This window comes from Pongo pygmaeus, chromosome 15, assembly GCF_028885625.2.
Source record: "Pongo pygmaeus isolate AG05252 chromosome 15, NHGRI_mPonPyg2-v2.0_pri, whole genome shotgun sequence".
Taxonomy (NCBI): domain Eukaryota; kingdom Metazoa; phylum Chordata; class Mammalia; order Primates; family Hominidae; genus Pongo; species Pongo pygmaeus.
In genome coordinates this window covers 21,109,317-21,119,868 of record NC_072388.2, presented here as the reverse complement: position 1 = coordinate 21,119,868, position 10,552 = coordinate 21,109,317, and the positions used below count along the sequence as shown (strand labels likewise).

At 45.8% G+C, this 10,552-nt stretch overlaps 1 protein-coding gene and 1 long non-coding RNA gene across 4 annotated transcripts in view; one reads left to right on the top strand and one right to left on the bottom strand.

Moving 5' to 3' along the window:
- The first annotated feature begins 269 nt into the window (after positions 1–269).
- HAUS4 (HAUS augmin like complex subunit 4) overlaps positions 270–10,552 on the top strand; it is a 10,938-nt gene continuing 655 nt past the window's right edge. Inside the window, exons 1-9 of one of the 3 annotated variants that reach the window (XM_054448849.2) lie at positions 270–552; positions 2,305–2,381; positions 4,803–4,945; positions 5,031–5,162; positions 5,798–5,932; positions 7,080–7,176; positions 9,431–9,576; positions 9,713–9,843; positions 10,201–10,269. In XM_054448849.2, the coding sequence (XP_054304824.1) occupies positions 2,327–2,381; positions 4,803–4,945; positions 5,031–5,162; positions 5,798–5,932; positions 7,080–7,176; positions 9,431–9,576; positions 9,713–9,843; positions 10,201–10,269 (908 nt within the window). In that variant the 5' untranslated portion in view covers positions 270–552; positions 2,305–2,326. Of the gene's footprint in view, positions 741–2,304; positions 2,382–4,802; positions 4,946–5,030; positions 5,163–5,797; positions 5,933–7,079; positions 7,177–9,430; positions 9,577–9,712; positions 9,844–10,200; positions 10,270–10,552 lie in introns of all 3 variants that reach the window. The other 2 variants (XM_054448851.2, XM_054448850.2) reach the window with 2 other exon arrangements.
- LOC129012812 (uncharacterized) overlaps positions 2,787–10,552 on the bottom strand; it is a 27,871-nt gene continuing 20,105 nt past the window's right edge. The window contains exon 3 of the long non-coding RNA XR_008493721.2: positions 2,787–3,148. This is a non-coding gene — a long non-coding RNA (uncharacterized LOC129012812). The remainder of the gene's footprint in view (positions 3,149–10,552) is intronic.

The window sequence follows — 10,552 nt, the reverse complement described above, 5'->3', positions numbered from 1 at the left end:
GCGCCACTGCACCCCAGCCTGGGCGACAGAGCAAGACTCCGTCTCAAAAAAAAAACAAAAAAAAACGAGGTAAGGCAAGCAAAATGCTTGGCGTAGTGCCTGACTCATCGTAGGCCCTCAATAAATGTTAGCAGTTACTACCATTTACTCAGCACCTGCCCTTCACTGGGGAGGCACTAAGGAGAAGGGGCAAAAAAGCCATTCCGAGACCATCCTGTTTCCCAGTCCGGGTTCCACCACCCGAGCGTGCGAACCCAAGGCGGTGGGAACCCAGCGCGCACCCGTTGAGGGGCGGGGCCTGCCGTTCCCGCCTCGAGTGTGGCCCCGCCTCCACCTCCTTCGACGCAGCCTCTACTGCACTTTATGCTCCTTCCCCTTTCCGGGCCTTCCAGCTTGGTCTTTCCGGGCTTCGCTTCCCCCAGCCCCTGCGCCCGGCCCGAGCGAGAGGTTCCGGAGCCCCGGCGCGGGCGGGTTCTGGGGTGTAGACGCTGCTGGCCAGCCCGCCCCGGCCGAGGTTCTCGGCATCGGCTTGAGAGCTTCAGCTGCCCCAGGGTGTGCAGGTTTGCTTTAGAGGGTCGGCGGGCGGAGCTTCGGGGAAGATCTGAGGGAGAGTCATTCCGGCCAGTCCCCGGCCTCCGCAGCTGGAGACCGTCGTCGCTCTTGGGAATCCTTGGCCGCCCAGACAGAAGGGAAGTAGGCGCCGGAGAGCCCGTTCTGCATTTTGATTCATCTCGGGCCCTGTAAGGGTCATATCTTGTGAAAATACCTGTAAAATCAATTTAACGTTCAGTGCAGCGTGTAAAGACAGCTCTAAGAATTTAAAAGACGCCTGAGTCAGAACATTTAAATGCTTGGGTCCCTGTAGCAGCGTTTGAACACGTCTGAGTGCAGAGGGTGGAGAATCGAGCCTGATTGCCGTTCATGCCTTGTAACCTTTAAGAAGGGTAAAGAAAGGCACCCTAAAAAACGCAAAGGGACACTTACCCTAGGGAGGGACGAACAGCTGGCTTTTTGAAATTTGGGTTGGTCCTCATTTCCAAGTGCGAAATTTGCCTGCAAAACTTTTTATTTGCAGTCATAGATCAACGATAAGCAGAATTGTTAAAACACTGAGCTTAACTAAGTAGTGGCTTTTGTTGACAAGTCGATTGTGTTATTAATTCTTAATGTCTCATCCAAGGCAGGAATCGTTATCTCAGTTTTGCAGGTGGGAAAATTTGGCACAGAAAAAAGCATTTTCCTTAAGTTCACAGAAGCAACGGCCGGCCGAGCTGCAAATTAAGTCTCAGCATTCTGCCTCCTCAGCTGCGTCCCCCTCTAGACCATGTTAGAAAACAAATGAGTAGTTACTTTGATGTTACTCATAAAACGATTGAGTAAACCAAATGTTCTATAAACATGAAGCGTTCAATCATAATAACCTTCAATGCCTGTTCAGCTTTGGGAGGCTCAGTTGCCCTTTGGAGTTTGATACCTTGCAGACAGGAGGGGCAGAGCAAAAACATGAAAACTAATGTCAAGGGAAAATTTTTGTCTCCTGAGGTCAAACTGTGCCCATCTTTACTGCCCCTGTGTTGGTGTCATTCCTTTCAGCGCACTCCATGTTCTGGCAAAACACCCACAGCTCACATTCCCGTTGTAGCCACATTACGCCTTTGCATTACTCTTTTGCCACTGACCTCACTGTCAGTCTTCTTGTCACGCTGTTTCCTCCAGGTGCTCTTTTCTTAGGCTGTTATGTGAAAACCAGTTGTTGTTCAAGTGTGGAATGATTTATCATTCCTGAAGGATGATTCTAGAGTTAATGATAAACTACCAACAGATCTTAGATGAAAGTTAAAGAAGCACAAAAAAACTATTATGGAATTTGATAGCTGAGTTATTAGGGGGGAAAAAGTAGACTTTGATTTTTTTCCCTTTTCCCCCAGTTCATTCGTAACTGGGAAGCTGCAGCTCAGTTTTAACTTTGGCATAATGGTGGTGGTGGTGATGGAGAATCCTCTTATTTAGACTCAGTGAATTGGAAAGCTCTTTTTAGGAGGCTCCTTTTGGACACCTTGGAGCAAGTGGAAACACATGTGTGCTTAGAATGTGACATGTTTTGGCACTTGTAAATCTGTTTGTCCATAAAGCTTGTGTAAGAGCTTGGGACCCAGGATGTGTGGTATAGGCCGTCTGTAAAAGTCATCCTTGAGGTTCCTTTCCAGCTTGTGGACAACAGAAATTTGAACGTTAAGGTAGTGTGCTTGGAGCAGCCAGCTGTTTATTCATCTTTTTGTTTTCTTTCACTTCTTGGTTACACAGATTAGAATCCCAAGAAAATCAAATGGCATCCGGGGATTTCTGCTCACCTGGAGAAGGGATGGAAATACTTCAACAAGGTAAGAGTAGCCATTTGCAAAAGGTTTGATGATTTATCCAGAGAGGTCTTATCCAGGTTCTTGCCTTTTCTAGTAAAAAGGATTTATTGGCTCACGCCTGTAATCCCAGCACTTTGGGAGGCCGAGGTGGGTGGATCACGAGGTCAGGAGATCGAGACCATCCTGGCTAACACGGTGAAACCCCATCTCTACTAAAAATACAAAAAATTAGCTGGGCGTGGTGGCAGGTACCTGTAGTCCCAGCTTCTCCAGAGGCTGAGGCAGGAGAATGGTGTGAACCTGGGAGGCGGAGCTTGCAATGAGCTGAGATGGTGCCACTGTACTCCAGCCTGGGCAACAAAGCAAGACTCCAAAAAAAAAAAAAAAAGGATTTATAAGTTTCCCCAGTATGGTTTTCCTCACAGAAGCCTATGTTTCTGAGGAAACTGGAATACATGAAGATCCTTGAACACTCTCTTATTGGAAAACAGACTACACTAATTCCTGTTAATGTTGGTTCAATGTCTGCTTGTGTAGTAGACTAAAAACTCAAGATGCTCCCATGCTGATGTTAGCAAGCATATTATAAAAATAAGGGTAGCCAGCAAATTCCTTGAAGGTGTCCTTCCTACCTGTGTCTTAAATATTCTCATATCTTAGTCTCCAGAATTTCAGATCCTTCTGTATCTTGAGTTCTTTCCATATCTCAGATCCTTTCTATATCTTGAATCCTTCAAGAGCTTGCATTTTCTATATCTTGACTATTTCCATATTGGATGCTTCAGTACCTTGGGGAAAAAGAGAGATTTCTTATTTCCCAAAAAGACTTTGGGTATAATGTTCCAAAGAATGAAAATTTGGGTGTTTTCGCAAGTAGAGGTAAAAGACCCCAACAGAGAGCATATGGAAAAAGAAATGGAAAGAAAGCTCCTTGAGCATATGGAATAACCAGAGGATCTCAATTTCTTACACTTTTTTCTCATGCCTATGCTGTTTTGTATCTACATGGGTTACTCAACTCTACCGACAATTATAAGTATTTGGGCCAGCTGGCCAGGTGTGGTGGCTTACGCCTGTAATCCCAGCACTTTGGGAGGCCAAGGTGGGCGGATCACCTGAGGTTGGGAGTTTGAGACCAGCCTGACCAACATGGAGAAACCCCGTCCCTACTAAAAATACAAAAATTAGAGGCTGGGCACGGTGGCTCACGCCTGCAATCCTAGCACTTTGGGAGGCCGAGGGGGGCAGATCACGAGGTCAGGAGATTCAGACCATCCTGGCTAACACGGTGAAACCCCGCCTCTACTAAAAATAAAAAATAAAAAAAAAATAGCCGGGCGTGGTGGCGGGTACCTGTAGTCCCAGCTACTTGGGAGGCTGAGGCAGGAGAATGGCGTGAATCCGGGAGGTGGAGCTTGCAGTGAGCCGAGATCGTGCCATTGCACTCCAGCCTGGGTGACAGAGTGAAACTCCGTCTCAAAAAAAAAAAAACAAAAAAAACAAAAACAAAAAATTAGCCAGGCGTGGTGATGCATGCCTGTAATCCCAGCTACTCGGGAGGCTGAGGCAGGAGAATCGTTTGAACCCGGGAGGTGGAGGTTGCAGTGAGCCGAGATCATGTCATTGCACTGCAGCCTGGGCAACAAGAGCAAAACTCTGTCTCAAAAGAAAAAAATAAAAAAGAATTTGGGCCATCTGTGGTGACTCACACCTATAATCCCAGCACTTTGAGATGCCAAGGTGGGAGGATCACTTGAGCCCAAGAGTTCAAGACCAGCCTGGGCAATGTAGTGAGACCCTGTCTGTAAAAAAAAATTAGCCAGTCATGGTGGTTTGCCTTGTAGTCTCAGCTACTCAGGAGGTGGAAGGATCGCTTGATCTGGGGAGGTTAAGGCTGCAGTGAGCTGTGATTGTGCCACTGCACTCCAACCTGGGTGACAGAGTGAGACCCTGTCTCAAAAAGAAAAAAAAAATTTGGTTAGTTGAACGTTTAACTTACTCTAAGTGTATTCGGTTAGTCTTGTTTATGTGACTACATATCACATCCAAAGTTGGAACTTCGCATGTTGTTTGTTTTTCCCCCTACTTTAAGAACTCTATTAATTTTGGATGAATGAGGCATTTTGTGTATTGTGATTCCTACTAATGGTCCCTTAATTTTTATTATATTTGTCTAATATGTACCAACTGCATTTCCATTTCCTAAGATCTTAGTTTATTATTTATTCCCCCTTAATATCCTTGTATATAATATAAATGCTTGTTACCTTGAATACTACCCCTAGTTTATTTGTGGATTTTTTAAAAATCTCATTAGATTTAGCAATCTCTCTTATAAAAATCCTAGGGTTTTTTTTGGAAGTATTAAGTTATGCTCACTTATGTAAAGTAAGAGTCCGCACCTTTTTTGTTTTTTTGTACCTGTGGGGACATGATGTTAAGTGTGCAGCAAACAACTTCCTCCTTGTAACCTGAGTAAAGAGGACCTGTTACAGAACCCATACTTCAGCAAGCTTCTCCTGAATCTCTCACAGCGTGTGGATGAGAGTGGCTTAAGCCTCACCCTAGCAAAGGAGCAGGCTCAGGTAAGGGCTTTGGGAGAAGAGATAAGAAGAAGGGAAAATCCTGAGAGAGAGAGAGGTTCCTACCGGAGATTTTTTGGATTTCTAGGCATGGAAGGAAGTTCGACTGCATAAGACAACATGGTTGAGGTCTGAGATTTTACATAGAGTCATTCAAGAGTTGCTTGTGGACTACTATGTGAAGATACAAGACACAAATGTAACTTCTGAGGACAAAAAGGTGAGGCAAAGTCTGGGCGTGGTGGCTAACACCTGTAATCCCAGCACTTTGGGAGCCCGAGGCAGGCTGATCACTTGAGGTCAAGAGTTTGAGATCAGCCTGGCCAACATGGTAAGACCCCGTCTCTACTAAAAATACAAAAATTAACCAGGTGCAGTGGCACACGCCTGTAATCCCAGCTATTCGGGAGGCTGAGGCAGGAGAATCGCTTGAACCTGGGAGGCGGAGATTGCAGTGAGCCGAGATTGCGCCACAGCACTCCAGCCTGGGTGACAGAGCGAAACAGTTTCAAAAAAAGTGAGGTGAAAGAAATGAGGTGGGGGTCGGTTACCAGGTACAGGAATGACCAGGCCAACTGTGGCCTTGTCTGATGATGTGATCTAGGGGAAGTAGGAGCTTTGAGAAATGGGTTGTCAAAAGAGAAATGGACTGTAGTTACGGGGAAGGAGTGGATGTGTTATCAGAGTTTGAAACAGAAACATTGACGGAAGTCACTCGCAACTGAGTTATCTGAGGGGGGATGACAATTTGAGGACTTTGAAAATATGTGAAAAACTGGTTCATAAGGATGGAAGAGGTGGAGTGGGAGAAGTTTTATAGTCACCTCTTTTTGTTTTTTATTCTCTCTCTCTCAGTTTCATGAGACCCTTGAACAGCGGCTGCTTGTAACTGAACTGATGCGGCTCTTAGGTCCTAGCCAGGAGAGGGAGATACCTCCACTGCTGGGGCTGGAGAAAGCGGACCTTCTGGAACTCATGCCACTCTCAGAGGTTGGCGGGGAGATATTGGAACCAAATAAATGAAATAGTTTAATTTCTCCCATATCTTTAAAATGTTTTTTTGTCAAGCTTTATTGTTTTTGTAAAAATGATACACATTTAGGGTGGTCAGACTCAAATAAGAAAAACATTACACAGGAGCAAGTAAAAGCTGAAATACTGCATCTAGAAGCACAATATTATTATAAACAGCTTGACATAAATGGTATTATACCCTTCATGCTTACATAGAGAGTATAAGGCCGAGTGTAGTGACTTCCACCTACAATCTTAGTAGCACTTTGGGAGGCTGAGGCGGGAGGATCACTTGAATCCAGGAGTTCAAGACCAGCCTGGGCAACATAGTGAGACCTCGTCTCTACCAAAAATACAAAAAAACAAAAAAACAAAAGCCAGGTTTGGTGGTGCACACCTGTAGTCCCAGCTACTCGGGAGACGGAGGCAGGAGGATGACTTGAGGGTGGGAGGTCAAGGCTGTAGTGAGCTGTGATCATGCCACTGTACTCCAGCCTGGGCACAGAGTGAGACCCTGTCTCAAAAAAAGAAAAGTACAGTCTATTTTCATGTAATATATTTTGGATTTCTTTTCAAGTCATACATAAATGTAAATAAGATGTAGCTTCTATAGCACTCTTAGCAAAGTATCTAGGCACATAGTGCTTAGTGTTATGTCATCAGTTTAAATCTCTGCTAGGATTCTATTGTATGGATGTAGAATAATTTGCTTAACCTTATTGATGGATATTAAGGTTGTTTCCACATTTTTGCTGTTAGAAACCACAGGGAGATGAACATATGGTTCATATGTGTCTTTACCTTTGATTATTTCTGTAATGTTGGTGCTAAAAGTGGGATTCCTGAGTCAGTGCATACTCATATAGAATATTGGTACCTAATGCCAAACTGCTATCCAGAAAGGTATTTTCAGGGCTCCTGGATCCCCCATATTCTCACCAACGTGGGGTCTTGACAGTCATTTTATTCTTCACTAATTTGATAGGTGAAAAATGAGTCTCTCTGATGTCTCTTGATGCATTTTCTTTGGCTATTATTGAGGTTATCTTCATGTATTCATTGGCTGAGACGTCCTAGTTCTTACAGTCTATTCGCATTTCTGCTTTTACTTCTATGACTGTAGGATTTTGTGTGGATGAGGGCTCGGCTACAGCAAGAAGTAGAGGAGCAGCTCAAAAAGAAATGTTTCAGTCTGCTCTGCTACTATGATCCCAATTCAGGTGAGTGCTAGCTCTCTGTTGTGCTCACAGCTGGACTTCAGGGTTCCTGGTCTGCTCTTTTGAGAATAATATATTTTGATTTTAGATTTGGGACAGAGGTTTAGAACCATCAGAGATGCTTATTTGTTTTGTTGCTGGTGGAATAAAAACAAGGACTTTTTTTTTTTTTTTGAGATGGAGTTTTGCTCCTGTTGCCCAGGCTAGAGTGCAATGGCGCCATTTCTGTTCACCGCAAACTCCGCCTCGCGGGTTCAAGCAATTCTCCTGCCTCAGCCTCCCGAGTAGCTGGGATTACAGGCATGCGCCACCCCGCTCGGCTAATTTTGTATTTTTAGTAGAGATGGGGTTTCTCCATGTTGATTAGGCTGGTCTGGAACTCCCGACCTCAGGTGATCCGCCTGCCTCGGCATCCCAAAGTGCTGGGATTACAGGTGTGAGCCACCGCGCCCAGCCAAAACAAGGACTTTTGTAAGGACTCTTTTTATTCAGCAAGATACCGAGTGGGAGTGTCCTCCTGCTGCAGGGAAGGATGAGTTCTCTCAGGAGTTCAGAATGGTTTAGGGAGGAAAGTTCAGACTCATAGAACACCTTATACTCTCTGTATAAGCTTGGAGGGTATAATACCATTTATGTCAAGCTGTTTATAATAATGTGTTTCTAGATGTAGTATTCATATTTCAGCTTTTACTTGCTTCTGTGTAATGATTTTCTTATTTGAGTCTGACCACCCTGAATGAATGTGTATCTTTTTTTTTTTGAGACGGAGTCTCGCTCTGTCACCCAGGCTGGAGTGCAGTGGCGCAGTCTCAGCTCACTGCAAACTCCACCTCCTAGGTTCACGCCATTCTCCTGCCTCAGCCTCCCGAGTAGCTGGGACTACAGGTGCCCGCCACCACACCTGGCTAATTTTTTGTATTTTTAGTAGAGATGGGGTTTCACCGTGTTAGCCAGGATGGTCTCAATCTCCTGACCTCATGATCTGCCCACCTTGGCCTCCCAAAGTGCTGGGATTACAGGCGTGAGCCACCGTGCCCGGCCCTGAATGTGTATCATTTTTACAAAAATAATAAAGCTTAACACCTGAGTCTGAACTTTCCTCCCTAAACCATTTCTTTTTTTTTTTGAGACGGAGTTTCATTCTTGTCGCTAAGGCTGGAGTGCAATGGCGCTATCTCGGCTCACTGCAACCTACGCCTCTGAGGTTCAAACGATTCTCCTGCCTCAGCCTCCCAAGTACCTGGGATTACAGGCACCTGCCACCATGCCCAGCTAATTTTTTTGTATTTTTAGTAGAGACAGGTTTTCACCATGTTGGCCAGGATGGTCTCAAACTCCTGACCTCAGGTAATCTGCCCGCCTCGGTCTCCCAAAGTGCTGGGATTACAGGCATGAGCTACCACACTCGGTCTCCCTAAACCATTTCTATGACTTAAGAATTAAGGTCCGGGCCAGGCATGGTGGCTTACACCTGTAATCCCAGCACTTTGGGAGGCTGAGGCAGGTGGATCATGAGGTCAGGCATTCGAGACCAACTGGCCAATATAGTGAAACCCCATCTCTACTAAAAATACAAAAAATTAGCTGGGTGTGGTGGTGGGTGCCTGTAATCCCAGCTACTTGGGAGGCTGAGGCAGGAGAATTGCTTGAACCTGGGAGGTGGAGGTTGCAGTGAGCCGAGATTGCACCACTGCACTCCAGCCGAGGTGACAGTGAGAGACTCCATCTCAAAAAAATAGAATTAAGGTCCAAATCTGGAATCAAAGGTAAGAGTGAAGATAATTTATTTAATAATTATGAGAACTGGACCCCCCCCCTTTTTCTTTTTTTTTAAATTCTGTCACCCAGGCTGGAGTACAGTGGCACAATCACACCTCACTGCAGCCTCGACCTTCTGGGCTCAAGTGATCCTCTCACCTTAGCCTCCCAAGTAGCTGGCACTACAGGCGCGTAATATGCCTAACTAATATTTTAGAATTTTTTTTGTAGAGACAGGGTCTCACTATGTTGCCCAAGCTGGTCTTGAACTCTTGGGCTCAAGCAATCCTCCTGCCTTGGCCTCCCAAAGTGCTAGGATTGCAGGCATAAGCCACCATGCCCAGCCCAGAATGGGGCCATTTTTAATAGATTATTAGAAGAAAACCTGTCATAAGGCAGGATTTGTGGGGCTAGATACAGGATAGGGGCACTGGAAGGTTGCTTTAGAGGGGTTGTAGCGATTAGGCTTTTCCTGTCAGTCCTCTGCCCCTTTGCTCAGATGCTGACAGTGAAACCGTGAAGGCAGCAAAGGTGTGGAAACTCACAGAGGTCCTGGTGGGTGAGCAGCAGCAGTGCCAGGATGCCAAGAGCCAGCAGAAGGAGCAGATGTTGCTGCTGGAGAAGAAGAGTGCTACTTATTCCCAGGTTTATCAGGGCATGGGACAGCCCCTTTCCTTTATCCTGACCCCAGGAGCACTTTTGGGGAAGCCAAAGATTCCTGATCTACCCTCCTTTCTACTATCTTTATTTATGCCCTCTTCTTCCTCCATCTTGGGCTCAGGTGCTTCTCCGCTGCCTCACTTTGCTACAGAGGCTTCTTCAAGAACACCGGCTGAAGACTCAATCCGAGCTAGACCGCATCAATGCCCAGTACCTGGAAGTCAAGTGCGGTGCTATGATTCTTAAGCTGAGGTGAGCTGTGACCCCTGTGGATCTTAAGGGATTCTGTCTCACATATCAGCCCTCTATCCCTTACCCTAATCTTCCTCTCCCTTATCCTAGCGCCTTGTGGGTATCCAGTAAATGTCACATAGCAGTATTAGCTTTTGGATTACCCAAAAGCTTTCAACATCCTTGAGACTTTTCTTTTACAGTCTTCTGAAATAGGCACTTTACTGTGAGATCAATTGCTCGGGAATTCAGAGTGACCTTGTTTATCCTATCAGTGCTTAGCCCACACCTTGACCATCGGCAGGTACTGCGTCTATTCCCAACCCTGCTGCTATCAGGGACCTTCCTGCCTTGACATTTCTTTCTTCCCTGTGTCAGGATGGAGGAGCTAAAGATTTTGTCCGACACTTACACTGCTGAGAAAGTGGAAGTTCATCGTCTGATTAGGTGAGAACTCCTAAGAGTCTGGTACAGCTGTTCACGGGTGGTTCTCACATTCCCTAAACTTGTTTATTTAAAGATGTTGCCATTTTTGGCCGGGCACAGTGGCTCACACCTGTAATCCCAGCACTTTGGGAGGCTGAGGTGGGCCGATCACTTGAGTCAGGAGTTTGAGACCAGCCTGGCCAATATGGTGAAACCCTGTCTCTACTAAAAAATACAAAAATTAGCTGGGCATGGTGGCGTGTGCCTGTAATCCCAGCTACTCGGGAGGCTGAGGCAGGAGAAT